Raw genomic sequence first — 20,512 nt, forward strand, 5'->3', positions numbered from 1 at the left:
CCCTTATTTCAATGTAGGCCAAACGAGTTAGATAATTGCAATGCTCTTTGTATGGTGATCTGATTCTGACACAAATAACTTACCCCTCCACCTGTCATGTCTGTATGCACAAACCCAGGATGCAGTGCAATGCACAGGATTTTGTCATTAGCATATCCCAGGGACTGGCACCGCGTCAGCATATTCAGAGCAGCCTAAGAATGAGACATACCAGAAGCAGGTAGCTGAATGATACAGCTAAGGATGGGGGATAATTCCCCCCCCCCTTTTGTATTTTAATTCGAACCAATCTTATTTCCATTTCCCAAACCAATATTCAACTGAAATGCTGCACTTCTGTAGATTTTGCAATGTAGTCCTTCACGAAAGACACAGGTGGTTTCTGTGGCTAGTTGTACCGCTTTCCATCTACAGTGGGTTTACCAGCTATGACCTTCCCTAGATTAGGAAACTTGTCCTGCCAGGCTTAGCTAGGTCAGTCCTTGGGAGGAAGGGTTATCAAGCTCTTTGTTCTCCCACTTTCCCCCATTCCACCTACTAGTCAGGAGGTCTAAGCTGGATGCTCCAAGCTCAGACTGTGTGGCTTAAGCAAGCCACCTTTTGTGTTTCTATACAAATAATTTAGAAACTCTCACCACTTAGGAACCTAATTCTCACTTCCTGTGTGTTATTACTGCTGTATGAATCTGACCTTTGAAGAGGTTATAAGTAAACCATTTTTAACGTACCAAATGTTTGGTCTTCTCTATGCTAAAGGAAGTGGGGAACTTTGGAAGCCACTTAGAAGGGGGTATTTTAAAGGTCTAACAACCTATATTTCCCTGCTTTATGTTACTGCATATTTTGTTATTTTAAATCCATGCTGGGGTTCTCTCACCAAAGAGTACTTGCCCCAAACCTGGGTCTAGCGATCCAGGGAATTCTCTTTTTATGATTATACCTTAACTTATTTGTCTTTTAAGCAAAATACCAACAATATCATAAAAAACACAGAAATATCCAGAAGCATCAAAATAGTCACTCTGTCAGTCACCCCGCTAAGATAGTCAGCCACGAAAGCCAAAGCAGTGTCCCAAAATGGGCCAAAAATGGGCCAGATAATAATGCTCATCCATGAGTCTCTGAGGTTGTCTAGCCTCTTGGTTCTTGAGAAACTTCCCCTCCCCCCCAAAAAAAAGCCAATTGGAGACTGGCCCGTAGTCATGAAGGTCAGGAGATATGTAAATACTTATATAAAAATGTATAATTACCTGGCCAGCACCTTCAAGGCAAAAGAAACATGCCCCTTGGATAACTGACCACTAAACCAGTGTTCTTTAAATTGGATGCGCAGATTTTATTGGACCACAGCTCCTGTAATCCTCAGCCTGCTTATTCAATTGTCAGAGACAAAGATGTATCTAGGGGAGCATGACCAGTTCAGTTGCACCGAGTGCAGAACGTTAGGCGCTGCAATGACATCCAATGGAAGGCAAGAGGTGGTGGGGCCTGCTGGATATTAGTGTTGCACAGGGCACTGTAAGCCCAACAACACCTGAAGTCCCAAGGTTGAAGAACACTGCACAAAACTGACTACTTGTCTGTGATGTGTTGATACCTTGCTGCAGCGGTAATTGACAACTTGTCCATTCTCCCACAAGAAGAGATTTGTGATGGAGCCAGCTTCACTAGAGATGTTGACAATGGCAGCTTTGCTGCAGCTCATCCCATTCTGGGGGCTTTCCTGAGATGCCTTCATCAGCAAGGGCAGGAATGCCTGGAGAAGAAGAGAAAAGAATTGCACACAGCAGCACATGCTGTACAGAAGACTGGCCATAGTGCCAGATTTAGGGTAGTGCAGGCAGTTCCCTCCACACAGGGCACTGAGCCAAGGGGGCACATAACAGCTACAACTCCTACTTCAACAGGTTCAATCTTCCCCCATCACCTCCATTACCACAAAGGTTGCACTGTCAAATATTATTCTCTCATGCAGCTATTACAAGCTTAGTTCTTTATCCTTTCTCCATGAAAAAGGCACAGCTGCCGATCACCCCATCACCAGGAAGCAGTGACATCACGCCACCTACTTCTCCAACATTAAGGGATCTGCAACAGGACAAGAAATCTCTGTGAAGGAGGAACAACCAGGTAGCCTTACCTGGCTCACCATCATGGGCCCAATCACATTGGTCTTGTACACTTCAGACATGTCTTCTGGTGTCTCAGCTTCCATAACTAAGTTTCTCCTTGCAATTCCAGCATTGTTTATCAGAAGGGTCAGCCCAACCCCTTTAAGCCGTTCAGTGACTCTGGTTGCAGCATCCTTGACGCTAGTGGGCTCAGAAATGTCTTCAGCAGCAAAGAGAAGAATTTCATAAGTCCAACTTTTTCTCTCATTACAAATCAACACATTATAAGCCTTTTTCTTATGATAATATTTAGAAGGAAGAATTGGAATTTGATATGCATCAAATATTGTTCCATTTCCACCTCCTGAGATTTAATTGCCAGAAACTGGAAGACAATAGATACAGGTAACTCACATTTTATGCAGGGGTTACATTCCAGGGATGATGTGTATACACAAAAACACATATACACCCTTGGAGCTGCCTCTGCGCAAGCAACCTTACATTGGGGCCAGGACACTAAACAGTATAACCTCCACCCAGAAGGCAAGTCTGAGAGCTTAAAAGCTCTTTCCATGCTAGGAAAACCCTGCACAAAAAGAGATTTTAAGCTCTCTGCCTTCTGTGCATTTAGTTTGTGTGATTTCAACCTCCTGGCCTTCAATCACATAAAGGTGAAATTGCGCATGTTAAGCACACATAAGTTGCAAGTTACCTGTCTTAAATATAAGAAGCCCATGTTGGAAAAGATTTAAGAACTACATGCACTTTCAAAGATAATGAACATAATAAACCACAGCTGGGCACCCTTGACCTTTAGTGACAATAGAGAGCCTAGGATAGGCAAAGTCAGCCTGGAAGGTTCTTCATTGAGAAGGCTGCCAGCTGCAATTCAGTAATGGATGGAGAACAATAGGCCAAGGGAAGCTCTTTGTGTGTGAGAGTTTTGGTTGATACTGGAAGCTGGAGACAGAGGCTTGCCTTGCTCTGCGCTGGACCCAAAGATGTGCCTTGACAATCTTCCTGGAAACCTAATGGGGAGGCCAGATCTGTGGAGTGTTAACACTGTGAGCCCATCCATCCTATGCTCAAGTTGTATATATGTGTGATAAAATAAAACCATATATCCCAAAGGCACTGCAGTTTTAGTTGATCTTCATTCCAAGAAAAGCAAATCCCAGGAAAGCATTGGAACACCTGGAGTCTCTCACTGCTCAGAGACTGGGGTGCATGAAATAGCATGTTTATTCACATATTTTTTCTTCAGTAGCTGTAGCTGCCTAAAGGCAATGCACAGCTACCCAATAGCAACAATCCCACGGAGGATTAAGGTGCAGTCTTCTGGCAGAGGCCTAGAACTCTTTGAACTAGTATAAAAACAATTTTTTTGTCAATATTGCAACACCTACAAGTTACTCATAATATCAGAGGTGGAGTCATCGCCAGGAGTACAAAGGTGCCTAGATATGGAATAGTGTGTCATATAATTGAAAGTTATAATGCAAATAGAAAGGCTCAATGATGTTGAGTTTTGCTCTCTATTTAGAGCTGAACTGGATTGTGCTTGGACTGTTTGGGGGTTCTGCCTACAGTCCATGAGGAGAATGGCCCTTTCTCACATCATGCAGTTCATCATTTGATGTGGCAGAAAGGAAATGAAAGAGTTAAAGAAAAAGAGATGAATCCTCAGTGTGAGGATGCCTCTCAGCAACTGTTGACAATGGAGTTGACTTTTATATATTTTAGTTGTTTTTTAGAACATATCCTGCAGGAAAGTAGTCTTGTGAAATGACTTTGAATCTCAGCTCTTGTCTCTGGCAATGTGGGAAGAGGGGGGCAAGGCAATTTGGTGGGGGGCAAACACATACCCAGTGGGATAATCTCCACTCCCTGATGATTGGCAGCCAAATCCTTCAAGACCTGGAAGATGCACAGACCATAGATTTAGGATGCAACATCAAGCCCTGGAGTTGGGATTATTTAAAACTGGAGAGAAGAAAGTAGATGATTTGGGCTGTGTACACACTAACCCATTCGTAACACAAAAATGTAGTTTTTCCTTAATCTGGAATAATTCATTCTCATCCTTAACAAACAGTTTCCAGTCTAGATTAAGGTTACCAGATGTCCCCATTTCCCGGGGACAGTCCCCGGATTTACAAATCAGTCCCCTGACAAAATCCATTCATTTAATAGGAAGCTGAAAAGTGTCCCTGGATTCATTAAAAAAAATCTGGTAACCTTAGTCTAGATTGATTCTAGATCCTGCTGTCCACAAGGGTGGAGGTGGTTACAAGATATGCTTTTGAAATACCTCTCCTTGGTTAGGTAATCAAGAAGGAAGTGGTGATAAAGCCATGGCTGTGAACACTCTATACCCTTGAAAGGCATTTGAAGCACCAAACAAAGAATTCTGGTTGCTGTTGTTTACCCTTCACAGAACCACAGTTCTCAGCTCCTTTACAAAATTCAGTGCCAAGATTTTTTTTTGGGGGGGGGGGAGAACTTCAAGGTGCTTTAAAGGTATAGTGTATACACAGGCTTGGGCTGCAAACCCACATTTTATTAAAGAATCAAGGGAAACTGAGTACAGTGGTACCTCGGGTTAAGTACTTAATTTGTTCCGGAGGTCCATTCTTAACCTGAAACTGTTCTTAACCTGAAGCACCACTTTAGCTAATGGGGCCTCCTGCTGCCGCCATGCCACCAGAGTACGATTTCTGTTCTCATCCTGAAGCAAAGTTCTTAACCCGAGGTACTATTTCTGGGTTAGCAGAGTCTGTAACCTGAAGCGTATGTAACCTGAAGCGTATGTAACCTGAGGTACCACTGTACTTGTTTTTTCTATGTGTTCCACAAACAAAGATCTACTGAATAATTTTTGTCCTGGTTTTGATTTTGATTGCATAAGTGTTGCTTGCCTCTCCCCACCCAATTAACTGCAACTCGTGATTTTAGCTTTTATTTTCAGATTAGTCACAGGTTGCAAGGATCGGTGGGTTACATAAGGGATTAAAGACTTGGCTAAGCACAAGCTATGAACCAACAAGGGACATGCCTTGTGCACCTTCCTTTTGAAGGACGGGATGGGCCAGCACTGGTGTCTCTGTCCTAGGCAACGGAAGCAGGGTGGGTACTGGCTCAGTATCAGATTTACTTCCACCAGCCTTGCCTGAAGGGGGAGGCTTTTACATAATAGGGGAAAGTGACAGAGGTGGAGAAGCAAGGGGCGCATATCTGGAAGGGAGGTAAAGGGAGGCATTTCTGAGAGCTTGCCTGAGTCTCCTTCAGAGGGTGGATCTCCACCCCCTAACCCTAAGGGCTTTCCTTGGGATCAGACACATCTTGGGGCTTGGAATCCGTAACCCACACCCCACTATAAGAAGACAGTCCCTACCTGCAAGCTAAATGATACATTACCTCTTTGACAAGTTGTAAGGCTCTTTTTCCACACTCTTCCAATCCAATTGCATACGAACGAACATTACAATTGTAAGCACGTTGACACAGACAAAATCCTCACTGAAGCGACTATTTAGTAATGTTTAACTCACGTTATTTGTTTCAAAATCCGAGCTGTTCTTGTAATAGCCAACCCCCAATAGCATAATCACTTCTCCCTTTAAATGTTCTTCAGATCAAGGGGTGTGAGATACCAAATCTCTTTCCTACTCATTCTTCCCTAATTCTGTAAAAGAAAGGGTTGTCAAAGCACTCAAGGGGGCCACTAAATTGTGTTTAAGCAGTCAGACCCTGGGAATGGGAAGTGCAACAAGCTTGCCTGGGGCACTTGCCTGAGGCACAAGTGTCTTGGCACCACCCTCATTTCTGTACTCATCCCAATGTGCATCCTGTGGCTCACCTGGGCACGTGGTCCCTCTGGGTCCCGGCAGGTGGCAAAGATCCATTCAGGCCGGTTGCTTTTCCCAACCAGCTGCCTCACCAGCTCCAAGCCAATACCCCGATTGGACCCAGTCACCAGGACACTGCGTGCATTTAGCCCAGCCATCTTTCTTCCCAGCCTGCGCTCAACTGACAATGCCCTCTGTCGGCTCAGCTCCAGCGCTAACTCCAACCCTCAGTTTCTCCCGCAAGGCTGGTATCAGTGTGTGCTCTATTGGGCAAGAATCCAGTGTTGTTCAAGTTACTTCATGCAGAGGAGAAAGGAAGAGAAGCTGGAGTTTGCCACTAGCAGGCAGGAAAAGATTAACAAGTGTTGTTGCCTGGTGGGGAAGGGAAGCTGACAGGGCAGAAATAGCAGTCATTTATCGGTCCCTGCCTCAGAAAACACAGTGGCACCCAAGGATAGCTGATTCTGACACCCAGTTCCATACCCTCCAACTGCCCTGATTTTGCCGGCATCACCACAGAAACACTGCAGCCATCACAACTCCATGACTTTGTCCTGAAAGTCCCAGATCCCAGAGCGGATCATGCCACACACCAAGTGCCTCCGCCTTTCCCTCAACCTGTTCTCATTCATCATTTGGCTTTCCCTGATCGCCCCTGATCTCCACATCCTTTGCTGCTTTTTGGACTCCCACCCACCCACCCCGCCCAGTGATCCCGGAGTGTGCACTTGTGTTTGGCTGCCTGCGTGTTCCCCACACCTCCACCTCCTGGGCCCTGTCAGTGTGTTGCATGGGGGGAGGCATTGCCATGGATGCCAGGGGGGTTGGTGGGGGTGGGCAAAGAGGGCTGGGAGTGGGTGCACAAGTCCTTGGTCCTTTAAAGTACCAGAGTCTCATCCATAGAAGTGCCTCCCACCTTCTTCATCAGGGGTAGGCAACCTAAGGCCTGGGAGCTCAATTGCTTTCTCAATCTGGCCCGCGGACGGTCCAGGAATCAGCATGTTTTTACATGAGTAGAATGTGTCCTTTTATTTAAAATGCATCTCTGGATTATTTGTGGGGCATAGGAATTCATTCATTTTCCCCAAAAAATATAGTCCGGCCCACCACATGATCTGAGGGACGGTGGACCGGCCCATGGCTGAAAAAGGTTGCTGACCCCTGTTCTTCATCCCAGGTGTACAGAGACATCATCATCATCATCATTCACTGGCTTGGCTCAGCACCCTGTGCAGTTGAACTACCTGCACCATCCTAAATCTGGTGCTGGAGTGGGGGGGGGGGCAGAATGAAGTATTATTGATGTAGACTAGAATGTCCCTATTTTCACCTGAGGAATGTTGGGTGGTGTGCAATTCTTCCCTGAAGTGCTTTGCTGCTAGGTCCACTTAGCAGGACTGGCCCAAGACATTTTGTCACCTGAGGTGAATGACAAAATGGCACTCCCCTCCCTGCCAGGGAAGGAGGATTGAGTAAAGATCTACATCAGGAACAAGGGGGCCAGGAGAGGATAAAGATCTAAGTCTGGCTCTGCTGCCCCTGTGGACCCTGCTCCCCAAGGTGGTCACCAAACCTTGCCTCATGGATGGAGCAGCTCTACCACTCAGCTCCTTGGGCAGGCAGACTGGCAGCAGCCCAGATACTACATGACAAGAAATAATGAGAAAGAGATTTGTTGGGAGCTCCCTTCATGCAGTGGCTTAGCAAGAGGCTTTACAAGTTTGGCATGTTGCCTATTTAAAGAGAGAAGCTGGGGAAAGGTAGCTATAACAGCAAAGCCATTGCTTTGTACCTTGCTTTCTGGGTGACCTTTGGACAGAATGGAGTTTCTGGCTCTTCCTGCTATGCTCAGCTATAGCTCTTATACTTTGCAGTCCACTTTAACCCTTCCACTTCGAGAAAGACAACTATGATGCAGGGCTGAACAAAAGTAGCCGTGGCTGTGACCCAAACATAGCCTTGGGGGCCTCCTCTTGCACCTCACCCCAAATGCTGTTAGGAAACATAGCATATTGAATTACATGGAATAGCAACATAATAAATGTATTGTTTAGTTTAATATTACTTAATGAGGATAAATGCCAGGTCATTAGATAGGCAAACCTACTTTATTGAAATGCAAAAAGAATAGCTTACAATATTAGGAAATTGCAAATCATAGTAAGTTCCAATCATGTTTTTTACAGTTACTAAAATTTAAAAATTATCAAATATTTGCAGAATTCAAAAAATAATTTATTACTGCAATCAACCATTTCATACTTAAACAGTTAGCCTACTTGAATTATTTCTTCCTTACATTCATTTTGATGATTTTAATTGCTCACATAGCTTTGTTTACTTGCTGCCTCCCTCTGCCAAACGGTTGGGCCAGCCCCCGAGGGAGGAACATAGGAAGGAAGCTGTGGTATACTGTGTCAGACCATTGGTCCATCATGCTGAGTATTGTCCACACTGACGGGCAGAGGCTCTCTGGATTTTCAAACAAAGGGCATTCCTATGATTCTATATTCTTGGAGGAATCAGGGTTGACCACAGAACCTTCCACATGCACAGCAGAGGCTCTGCCGCTGAGCTGTTACAGCGCTTCTCCAAATATATGCATTAGATATAGCAAATCTCTAGCTGTGACCCTTCAAATGCTTTGGTGGGGGAAGAGGAAGACTGCCCCATTGACTGGTTTAGCCTCCACATGCCATAGTCCACCCAAATAACCCTTTCCAAACATTTGAGGCTGGGGGAAAGGAGACTATCTACTCAGCCAAACAATGTTATTTGGATTCCAGCAATCTCAGTGAATAGTTGTTATTCTGCTTTTTGCTTGAAGCAGAACAGCAACCACTGGCTGTTGCTAGGTCACCCACATCTGGAAGCATCCATAACATGTGTGCAGTGGAAGCTAACTAGCACCCTTGATGCCTATATCTTGAAAGTGTGAATAAATGAGTTAACAAATGACTCGCACTGTTAAAAATAAATACAAGCAAGTGAGACTGCAAAAGCCACTAGGAATTAATCTCATGACACAGAGTAGTTCAAAGGAAGGCTAGATGGTGAGAGTTTCAGCTGAAGATGTATTTTTTAAAGAATTAGGAAAAAAGGCATATTTTCTCAGGTGTTTATGTTGCCTGTGATAGTGAGGGGTTCCTTCTGCGGTGCAGACAAGCAGGTTGTTTCGTGTTTTACCAGGGAAGGACTTTCCCATCCAAGTTCACAAATGTGCCATGGTCTTTCTCAGAGAGAGAGGAAATGGTGTTCAGGATTTCTCGCACACTGTTGTCCACAGTCAGTGGGGGCTGCCCCTGGAAAGAGAATAGGAAAAGTGACACAATGACTTGCAGTTAAACAGGAAAAATATATTATTTTACAAACAAAATTGGTAAAACTGGTTTGTAATAATAATAATAATAATAATAATAATAATAATAATAATAATAATACATTTATTATTTATACCCCGCCCATGTGGTTGGGTTTCCCCAGCCACTCTGGGCACTTCCAGCAAAACATGAAAATGCATCCAATATTAAAAGCTTTCCTAAACAGGGCTGCCTTCAGATGTCTTCTAAAAGTCAGATAGTTGTTTATTTCTTTGACATCTGATGGGAGGGCATTCCAGAGGGCGGGCGCCACTACCGAGACTACCAAGTTTACCAAGAAACAGTAAACTTCTATATATTAAATTCAGTGGATGTTACAGGCTTCTAATCAAGATGGTATATCTACAGCTTCCCCTCCCCTTCAATTTCTTAAACTATTTACTGAAGTGTTACAGCTTAAGTCTTAAAGCTTAGGTTCTGAAACAAGATGGTACTTTCTGTCATTTTCCCAGCCTCCTATAAATCTCACTCCTGAGGCTCCTCTATTAGTATACCAGACCAGAGGATCACCACTACACCCCTCCGAGCTGGTTTTGGGATTACTCTTCTCTCACCAGAAGATCTGTTCCCTTCTTACTGAATTGAGACCTAAGCAGAGTGTTCCTTCACAACTCCACTTCTCCTGTCTCAAATTCAGCTACCCAGTTCTCACTTGTCTGCAGTGCTTTTCTTCTAGAAAAAAAGGTTGCAGGTAAACAACATGAAGTTGTTACAGTAAATGCCACACTTTTAACCTGTGCTTTTCTTCTATAAAAAGTTGTGGGTACTGCGTACCCTTGAGTACCACCAGTAGAAAAGCAGGAATTGTCTGTATACTCTCAAAAGACACTAATCACTGTCTTTCGATCCAAGCTGAGAAACTTATTTCTCTGGTTGTAGATCTTTTCCTCAGGATGGATGTTACACACAAAGCTCAGATACTATCCTCTTATCCAGCTGAACACCAGAAACCCCAGTCTCCACTCCTTTCCTTTTTCTCTCACAAAGTGCTGTCTCCAATCCTCTCTGGCTAGCTGTACCCGCAGACAATCAGAGTGAGTCTCCAGCCCAGTACTCTGCGAGCCACACCACTCTGGGGGAATTCAACTGCCCCACCAGACCTCTGGTCTACCTGAGCTTTCCGTCATAACAGCCTATGAGAGGAAAACAGAGAAATATTATTGATAGCTCTTCTATTTATGCATTGATAAGGCTGGTCTGATAGACATTACATACGTCCAAAATGTTTCTCACAAAGTCTGCCACCAAAGGATCCTAGGGCTAACCTATATTGGACCTCAAAATTTGATGTTCAGTTACAGGTGCTGTTGTTTTTCCAGGGGAATCAAATTCATGGGAGATAAATCTATGAGTGTCATTGCAGCTTTGGAAAGACAATAGATGAGTGACTTGTACTGTGCAAAATAAATGAATGTCTTGCACAGTGAGAGAAAAAAAAGACAAACATGGATAAGTCAAGAGAGAGCACACATCCTCCTATTGATTAGTACCTGGTTAAGGGGAACCAGAGACTAAGGATATATTGATAGTTTCCACAACTAAAGGGTGGAGGAAGTGGGGATGTTGGAAATTTCTGCTGTGAGCAAATATAGAATTTACTGTACTCAGGTCTCCAGGAACAGAATGCATTGAAGAAAAGCAATCTGCATTTATTTACAGTTTGTTTGTTTGTTTTTAAGCACGCTTTGCTTTTCCTAAGGACGTTATAATGAAGCTTAAAAGAGGTTTAGAACACTATAGGGAAATTGTAAAGTGACAAGCCTTTAGCTGCTTCATTTTGCTTGGAAAGAGGGAAGTGAATAATACAAGGTATCTGAATGGCTGAGAGAGGGGCTGCCATTGTGTGAGATTCTTAATAATGGAAAGCCTTATAGTGCTGAGTTGGTTAGGAAAGTAAAAGGAGTGGATGGAATAGAAGTTTAAAACACCCACCCACAGCAAGGAAGCAAATTCCAGAAGCACAAAAAAACTTTTAAAGGCAGCACAGACCTTATTGTTTTGCAATTGTCTATATGTGTCAGGTCACATGCTGATAGTTTCTAGGAGCCACAGGTGAGAGTTTAGTGCAGGGTGGGGAGCAAAGGTGGACAAACTAGTCCAGAAAGAGTATGACATGTCCCCCACCAGAGGTACTACTCATAACATCCCATACATGAATCACATACCAATTTATTTCCCATGTCTGTCTGTAACCACCCAGGATGCAATGTAATGCACAGGATGTTGTCTTTGGCATATCCCAGGGACTGGCACCGGGTGAGCATGTTCAGAGCAGCCTAGGAGAGAGACATACCAGAAGCAGGTAGAAATTCAATTCTGTTTATATTTTGATGAGAAGCTACTCAAACCAATACACAAACTGAAATACAACAATCTCTGTTCGAAATTTACACTTCTCTAAATTCTGTGGCTCTGTTCTTGAACCAATGTGTACAAAAAGCATATAGCATACATAGAAAAGTGCACATAAAATTCTTATATTTGTAAAAATAACATACAAACGTGTATCAGTGAAAACTGCATCAAGAATGTGTCTATTAAGAGAAATTCAGAGTTATATTTTCAAGAGGATTTTCAATACAAAAAATCACATTACAACTGAAAGGAAGATGATTGAATTTAAGGCAGGGAAAATGAGAGGCTACGAGAAACCAGAAATCAGTGACATATGTCCATTCCTAATTATGTATACTTTTTTAAAAAAATTATAAATTATCTATACTCTTTTTCAAATACAACTATTTAATTATGTCAGTTTGTTTTAAAAGTATGCTATCAGTATCTTAAATAAATGTTATATATTTATTTTTAAATCTATTATTTTATGTAATGTGCTTAGAGATTTTTTTAAATCTATCAATCTATATTCTGTTAAATTAAATAAATAAGCCAGCATGCACTAACTCTAACCAGATGAAAGTTTCTGAACGTTACTAACAAAAATGGGTACAGTCAAGATAGGATGGATTTTCTAAGAACCTTTTCAGCACCCTAAGGTGAAATTAACTGAGAGCTACTTTCAAACTTTGGATTGCAGAGCCAACCACTGTGACCTCCATACCTTGCTACAACGGTAACCAATGATTTGGCCTTCATTCCATACAAGGACATTTTTAATAGAACCGGCTTCACTGGATACATTGATAATGGCAGCTTTGCTGCAGCTCATCCCTTTCTGGGAGCTTTCCTGAGATGCCTTCTTCAGCAAGGGCAGGAATGCCTGGAGAAGGGAAGGGTAGAATGAATGTTGATTATTATTAATTTACGAATCACTTTTTCCTTTCATCTAAAGGCAATTGACAAACATACCAGAAAAACAGATAAAAATGGTTTTCAAACAGTCCCCCCTCCAACTAGCAAAAGACAGGTTTAAAACCAATAAAAAATGTATACTTAAGAAAGAGACTTCTGTTGTGATATTCAATTATTGACTCATGCCTGTATGCATGAAAGGGTTATCCTTAGCCCTGAGCACAAGTTGCTAGTGGGTGTGGCTCCAGCAGCCTCGCTTCCCTCCCTTTCTCTCTCTCCTGCTTCCTGGAACAAAGAGGCATGTGGCTATGGCTCCTAGGTGCAAGAAAAATAAAGTGGATTCAATTAGCCCTCATCCAGCTTATCTCTACATTCAGACCCCGGTCTAGGACCTGCTCCACCATTCCTGATTCTGAAGTTACAGACAAATAGAGCTGAACCTTGTGCGAGATCTCCATATGGCCACACCCAAAGGTTTCATATGGATGTTAAATAACTCTGGAGACATGTAGTGTCCTGCAGTACTCCATAGCTCAAGAATAATGAGATAAGACTGCAACTACTGCAGAATAGTGCTGCTGGTACCAATCTCCCTTAGGCCATCTATGGTCATGAGAGATCAAGCAGGAGCAGCAGGGTTGCACTCTCTCTGACCCTCTACTGATAACCAAAGCTAATCCAGTCGCAAATCAAGTTCTGAACTTGGATTGGAGTAGGTCTAGAGAATTATATCAGTGAGAAGGTCAGTGTATCTCCTCTCAATTCAACGTTCTCACTGTGAGGACAAACATAAGCCCAGGAGTTACATGCAGTGGCATGCCAAAGTTCTCTTGCAGCTCACCCAGACAGAAGCTGTTCATCAGGTGCAACCTTCTCTCATCACTTTACTTCCATAACCGCAAATACCACATCTGTTAAATTTTGGTGTGGCATGCAGCTATAAAAAGTTCCTGCTGTTCATATGTTCTCAATGCAAAAGGCACACGGACCCATCACCCCAAAAGCCAGAAAGCAACGGCATCATGACCTTCCAAAGTCAAGGGCTCTGCAACAAAAAGTTTATGTAACAAAGAGACAAAGAGTCTTACCTGAGTCACCAACATGCTACCAATCACATTGGTTTTGTATACCTCAGCCATACTGTCTGGTGTCTCTGTTTCCAGAGTGCTTAGCTTTAAAATCCCGGCATTGTTTATCAGAAGATTTAGCCCAGCTCCCTTCAACCACCCTGTGACTCGGGTTGCAACAGCCTTGACACTAGATGGCTCGGAAGTATCTACAGTAGCAAAAATATTTTAAAGGAAATGAAAGTGAATGAAGATCTAACCCTGCAGACCTCACCAGCACTGCTATTGCTCTGTACCTGCAGTCTTCTTGCTCTGGAAATCCAGAGGACTATGGATCAATTTACTTGGCACATTTTTATGCATACATGCCATATATATTATGTATAGCGGATAAAATGGACGTAATGGACAAGCACATGTTTGCCAGAACTGTGCAGGTGTCCCACAGAGAAGGCAGCAAGGTGTCATGAGCTCTGCAGCACCTTGGGTTTGAGCTTGGGACAGCAAGCCCTGACACAAGGGGAAGAAGAAAAATTGGAGGGGCCGAATTGTGGGATCCTGGGTTAGAGGAGGGGAGATTTCTCCTTTCCACCCCAGTCTCAGCTGCTTCAGAAGGGGAAGCAGGGGTGCTGGCTCTCCCTTGCTTCCTAGTTGAGGCTGGGGAGGGTTGTGAGCCACCAAAGACAGAGGAAGCAGCAGTTGAACCGGAGCATGCAGTCTTGTTGCCTAGAACCAGGTGCCACCTTTGTAGACAGGAGCATACTCGCCCAGCCCAATGAAACACATGGTTGCAAACCCAACATTCCATCAAGGCAAGCAAGTGCCATGAGTAAATGCACCACACTTAGTCTTTAAAAGCTTGGTAGGTGGGGCATGGAAACTTGTTGGGACATCTTCATCACTTCCGTCCAATTCTGAATTTATTTTGCTGTTCCTGAACTTCTGAATCATGACTCCTGAGTAATTTTTCTGCTGCTGAGCCTGCACCATTATTTGTCTGAATAAAGGTATTTCTTACTTTTAAGTAACAACTTCTGTCTACATGTGTTGGACAGAAATAGTACCACAGATAGCTCTAGGTGACCTACTTGCTCAGATGAAGGTTAGGACCAGACTGAAACCTTTTAAATCTTGACCTCCAGACTACCTTTTCTAGCCCATTCCACCCCATTGTGAACAACTTCAGAGAATTAAAGGGCTAGCCTTCTGACCTGAAGATGGACACTTCTCTTGTCTTCCATAGCCTCCTAGTGCACTGCTGGACCAGCAATGTGTGGTGGGAGGCATTTGGCTCCTCAGGATCAGGGGAAGACATTCATAAGTGCCCTGGCTTTAGGTACAATGCTCCCCTGGTCACCAACAAGCCCCTCAGAGACTTGAACTTTGTCCAGTTCCTTAGCTGGTATCTTTGCAGCCTCCCAACCTGTGTCTGGCTTACTACTAGATTCAGGGGTCATGGCATTAGCAGTGTTTTTATAGGTGTTGCATTACTTGGGAAAGTGAAAAAGGTCTCTTTTCTATTGTTATTCACTTTTAACTGACACACAACATTCCACAACTACAGTCCTTACTGGGCGATTGGGCTTTTCCCTTTTTTATATAATTAAAAAATCTATTTGTTGTTCTGAGAAACTCTCAGTGTTGGATTGAGATTGCTCAAGGCCAGGCGTTGACTATACAGTTGGTGTAGCACCCTGCTTGTGGTTAACGCTTAGCTGGAATGAAATATTCAACGCAGCAATAGAGAAATTAAAATAATAATTTATTTGTCAGACAAATAAATGAGAGGCTCAGTGGTACATGGTTACCAAGCTTTGGCCTGCCTCCTGCCATTCTGGCCAGCACTTATATTTCCTTAATCCAACCCCCTTGCTCCTCCTGTGGCTGCCTCTGTCCAATCAGCCTGGTTGAAATTCCTATTGGCTGTTTGCTAGAACCAATCACAAGAGATACACCCATTTCCTCGCCCTTTTATGGAACACAAAGAGCTATATATTGTTACATCTATAAATGACAAATAAGTAGTAATATATCTTACATATGTCTCAACAAGGAATCTTAATTACCAGCTCACCTCTTGCCCTCCTTGCCCTATTGCCTTCTAAAACAGATGGTTAATCTTAAATTTTTATCTTCAACAGATGTCAAGGATCTTGAGTTCACATCAACATTGAAAGATCTCCTTCATTTGATGGTTTCTAAACAAAAAGGCCTGACAACTATATATCAGGAGTGCTCGATGGCGTCTCCTGTCTGGCAGGAGGCTGGGCTCATTTGCCCCTCTGGTCTCCTATTGCAATATGACTCTATGAAATAAGAATCTAGCATTTCTTAAATCCTTTGCATAATTACATTTAAGCCAATATATTTAAGCTAATATATTTCATACATTATCATAGGTAGCCTTTTAAAAGGAATAAGGCCTTTGTAAAGTAAAAAAAAGGAACTCAGTAAAAAACAGCTTTAAAAGAAGCCTCTTCAGTTTACACCCCTCCTTTCACAGCCAGCTAGATGCTTCTCCATTGCTCTTGGCCTTTCAACCTTAGGAAGAAGATATGGCTCATTTTACTGGGAGGCAAATGGTGTTATTTTACCCATTTATCCACCCTTAATTTAGTACTTTGCAACATGCAAGGTCAGGTCTGTAACTCCCTTTTTTTATGACTTTGAGAATTGTTTTCTGCTATAAATCAGGGGGCCCCTTTCCTAGGAGGAAAAACATTGCCAAGGCCTTTTAGGCAGCTGGTCTTTTGCCTGGCATGAAACATTTGAAAATCTTTAAGCTTATTTTAAAATGCAAGCCCTGATTAAACATATAGAAGCTTTGATAAAAATGCAGGCTTATGATTAGATGCCTCATTGGCAGTACTTATGGTACTCCCTGTGTTTGTTCTATTACATTGCCTATTTACTCACTAAGCATGCCAATTGCTGCAACATACTGAATTTATACCAAATAGAGGAACATACTCTCTCTCCCTCCCTCTCTCTCTCTCTCTCTCTCTCTTTATCTACCTGGCAGAATATTAGCTTTTTCGCTTTGGTCCTGGATCCAACAATTTTTTCGAGTTCTTATATTCTAAAGTTGTTTTGAGAAGGCATTTACTGTGGCATTAGAACTCCTCATACATGCAATTTTTTCTGCAGTTTCTACATGACATTGTTGGCATCAGAATGCCAGTCTGCATCTCCCCCCTCCCCCTGCTACTACAAGATTTAGTCTAGATCTTCCCCTTTCTGTGGAAAATCCAAGTGGCTAAGTAAACAAACCCAACCAACCATACTTATTTCAGCCAACAACCTGTTTGTGACATCTAAATGACTGATTTGCAGTATTGAGCCCCCATCTGGAAGCTCCCTAAGTGAGCACTGGAGAAACAATGCACATGTAACCTGCAAAATACCTTGAATGAGATGGCCTTGAATTCTAGCTATTGTATACAGTAATTTAGGATGAGGGAATTTAAGGTGGGGTAGGTGGAGAGTGCAGGCACTTACCCAGTGCAAGAATCTCTACTCCCTGGTGCTTAGCAGCCAAATTCTTCAATTCCTGAAATATTTAAAAAAGGAGAGAAAGAACGGAACTTCAAGTCCTGCATACGGGATTATTTGAGACAGGATAGGAAGAGGAGGGTGATTTCCCACTAGGCATTCATGTTGTTACCGTGTTTCTTCCTTCTGTGTGACAGCAAAGAACAGATATTGGGGGCTCAAACCCAAAGTCACAATAAACCACAGGAGCAACTGGACCGGTAAGAGTAATCCAAAAAATGGTTGATTGTCATATCAGATTTATTTATTTGTCCCCCGTCAGTAGATCATTAGAAAACAAAGATTAACGGTAAGGCGAGGTAGCAGAAATAGAAATAGTGAACTTGGATGCAAATCAACTACAAAATAAACACACTTAGAATGCTGAATTTCTTGGACAAATCACAACATGCCCCTATAAAAAGGTTTCTCCTCTTTACAAACAGTGAAAGGAAATATAAAAATGAATGAAATAGTATGAATTTATGCAGACCTGAACAGAATTATGTATAACCAGAATGAAAAAAGCCTAAAACTAACTTAGAATTCTGAATCTCTCTCACACAACTTTTCTTAAGAAATAATTTTCTTCTGTCATCAATTATTGCAGATAGAAAATACAATTTTCACAGTTGCATGTTAATCCTCGGGTGAAGGACAGTATAGAAATTTCATGTTTGGTAACGGTTACCAACTGTCGGTGAAAGAGTGCGCCTTTGAGGATGAAGTCAAACCCCTGGAGAGTTACAGTGCCTGCTGTGGCTGTAGAGACTAATATGGGAGAGACATGTTTTCATTTGCAGCGGGGGCAAATGAAGGCATTCTGTTTTGCTGATGCAGGTGTACCATGAATGTTTCTTCTTTCTGCATTCCTCTCAGCAGCCATTCTTCCTCTGGTCACTGCAGTAGCTATACAACCTGACTGTCTCCAAGGGATTCTCACACAGCATGGGTTAATGTTGCCAGCCTTCATGTCATGCAGAAGTTGATCTGCCAACAGGCCAATGGGCTTCATATTTTTTAAAGCAATATTTTTCACCTATACCAATGCTAACAATTTGCAACACTCCCTAAGTGCACCAGTGCAGTAGTTATGGAATTCATGTCTGCATGATATATGGATCATTTACTGTATTTTTTTGCTCCATAAGACACACTTTTTTCTTCCTAAAAAGTAAGGGGAAATGTCTGTGTGTCTTATGGAGTGAATGTGTGGTCCCTGGAGCCGAATTGCCCAGGGCAAAAAGCAGATCATGCTTTTTTTTTTTGAAAGGGGAAGTGGGTGTTGAAACAAAGCTGCTGAACATTTGCCGATCGGTGAGAGAGATAAGGGATGCTAGAGATAAAGGAGGCTGCTTGGGAGAGGGGAGGTAAAGATAGCAAACTTGCAAAGGGGGGAAACAGAAAGACTAAAGCAATAAGGAGAGAAATTAGAAGAAAAGCAGGAGCAAAAACTTCTCCAGCTAAGGAAAAGACACTAAGGCAAACAAGAGGGAAGGGAGTGTTGAAAGGAAACAGTTGATCAGTGGGATTGGAAGAGAGATAAGGGACACTAGTGGAGGCTGCCTGGGAGGGGGCAGGTAAAAGCCCATGGATCCTCAGGATTTTTACATTGGGTCACCCCAAATTCACCATCAGATCACATGTCTGTGGCCACAGCACGAACCACAAAAATCATACATCCACTGTTTTGTTCAGAAGATTTTTTTCTTATTTTCCTCCTCTAAAAACTTATGGTCAGGTGCGTCTTATGGAGCGGAAAAATACGGTAATGATCTTAAGTTTTTCTTGTCACAAACAGCATGCTCTCAATCATTTGACAGGCCAGCACTATTGTCTTTCCCCATTTTATTGGTCAACTTTCTTGTTTTCCTTATGCTACTTATATACAAACTTATATTTAAAAAATTTAGCCATCTCCAGACTCAAACGTTTTGCATACAGTTCTGAGAAACCAGATTTCACCACTAGAGATAAAACAAACCTCCCCCAAGAGAACCACAAGTCTTAACCCAATATAATTTGTGGCTTCTATCCTCCAGCCGTTAGGCATAGAGGAAGGACAGAGCGCTCACTTGCCTGCTTGCAATTCCTTCCTGCCTTTGGCTACCAAGCATGTGTTTATATATGACTGAGTAACCCCGATGAAAAACAGTGTTATTTTCTAATATATGAACAGAGAAAGAGCTTCCATGTAAGAGGGTCCAAGTATGATTTTCAGAAAAGATCACAAGGAACACTTGCTTCTGGTTTCATGCAGTTTTGTTTCTCCACCAAAAAATCAATTCCAAACCACTTCTTTCTCTAAATTAAAAAAACAAACTATTCCAACCAAGAGATTAAAAATAAACTTGTTTGCTTTGAGCCATGCAACAGGAGAATACAAAACTACATATTTGCAATCATTTCTCAGTTCTGCATTTCTATGTCGCAATGCTACACTGCTGTTTACAGCACAAGAGGGGTTTGTGGCTTCTTGTGAAGTCCCTAGGAAGAACTGCCTAGCAAGGAGCTGGAGAAAGAGGGCTTCTTGCTTAGCTGGGGAGAGGAACTCCCCAGATGAAAAACAGAGTGTTATACTTTAATATATGGACTCACAAATCAGTTTCCTGGCACTCATGTTTCAATACAAATTATTATGTTTAGCAATATTCTAATCCTAAACACTTTGACCCAGAAAAAATAATCACTCTGCTCAATGTAATTGACTCCTTAGTAATCTTCATCCCATGGTATGTATTTCAGAAGCTTTGGATCTGAGTTATTCTTGTTATCTCCAACTCATCTGGATATTTACTTCTCTGTTTAAATGCTCTTCAGGTGGGAGTAATTAACTTCTTTCCAGCTTTTCGTTCCTAGCTCTGCAAGGAAAAATTTCAGCAAAGGCACCCCAAAAGGGGTAAACAATCTGTGCTTGAGCCGACATGCAAACTATCTCCAAGCCACTTAACCTACCCCAGGAATGTGGAACTTAAAGAGCCTTGTGAGGCCCCTCTACTGACCAGGGCACAATCTCCTTGGCATCAAAGGGAAACCCACCATAAGTTCCACCCTGGAGCTCACCTGGGCACGTGGTCCCTCTGGGTCCCGGCAGGTGGCAAAGATCCATTCTGGCCGGTTACTTTTCCCAACCAGCTGCCTCACCAGCTCCAAGCCAATACCCCGATTGGACCCAGTCACCAGGACACTGCGTGCATTCAGCACAGCCATCTCTCTTCCTAGCCTGTGCCAAACTGACTAAGGTCTTCGCCAACCCAAACAGAACGGTAAATCTAGCCTTCAGCTTCTCCAACCAGGATTATATAACTGCTGGTGAGACG

At 42.8% G+C, this 20,512-nt stretch overlaps 2 protein-coding genes across 3 annotated transcripts in view; both read right to left on the reverse strand.

The window, feature by feature from the left end:
* The window catches only part of LOC309347195 (uncharacterized protein), a 31,358-nt gene extending 25,081 nt beyond the window's left edge, over positions 1–6,277 (reverse strand). The window contains exons 1-5 of the mRNA XM_081871536.1: positions 5,974–6,277; positions 3,980–4,031; positions 2,141–2,331; positions 1,598–1,756; positions 84–194 (exon numbers count right to left, since the gene is read on the reverse strand). Of these exons, the coding sequence (XP_081727662.1) occupies positions 84–194; positions 1,598–1,756; positions 2,141–2,331; positions 3,980–4,031; positions 5,974–6,120 (660 nt within the window). The 5' untranslated portion in view covers positions 6,121–6,277. The remainder of the gene's footprint in view (positions 1–83; positions 195–1,597; positions 1,757–2,140; positions 2,332–3,979; positions 4,032–5,973) is intronic.
* A 1,774-nt stretch (positions 6,278–8,051) lies between these two features.
* On the reverse strand, positions 8,052–20,509 carry LOC309347327 (C-signal-like). Of its 2 annotated transcripts, XM_081871833.1 has the most exons (6): positions 20,256–20,496; positions 17,160–17,211; positions 13,683–13,870; positions 12,404–12,562; positions 11,508–11,618; positions 8,052–9,264 (listed from the first exon to the last, which is right to left on the reverse strand). In XM_081871833.1, exons 1-6 carry the CDS (start codon positions 20,400–20,402, stop codon positions 9,145–9,147), a joined length of 777 nt encoding a protein of 258 aa, XP_081727959.1. In that variant the 5' UTR covers positions 20,403–20,496; the 3' UTR covers positions 8,052–9,144. The 2 variants fall into 2 exon arrangements, with proteins under 2 accessions (XP_081727959.1, XP_081727960.1); XM_081871834.1 differs by lacking the exon at positions 11,508–11,618 and having other exon boundaries at positions 20,256–20,509.
* Positions 20,510–20,512: the final 3 nt, after the last annotated feature.

Source organism: Podarcis erhardii (genome assembly GCF_964252035.2).
Source record: "Podarcis erhardii genome assembly, chromosome: 7".
Lineage (NCBI taxonomy): Eukaryota > Metazoa > Chordata > Lepidosauria > Squamata > Lacertidae > Podarcis > Podarcis erhardii.

What these genes read in the sequence shown, in the direction of transcription:
- LOC309347327 (XM_081871833.1), bottom strand. Translation starts at nt 20,402, where the DNA reads ATGGCTGTGCTGAATGCACGCAGTGTCCTGGTGACTGGGTCCAATCGG. An exon ending in CAGAGGGACCACGTGCCCAG is followed by an intron (nt 17,212 to 20,255) that starts GTGAGCTCCAGG and finishes TAAATATTTCAG; the next exon opens with GAATTGAAGAATTTGGCTGC. An exon ending in AGTAGAGATTCTTGCACTGG is followed by an intron (nt 13,871 to 17,159) that starts GTAAGTGCCTGC and finishes TTGCTACTGTAG; the next exon opens with ATACTTCCGAGCCATCTAGT.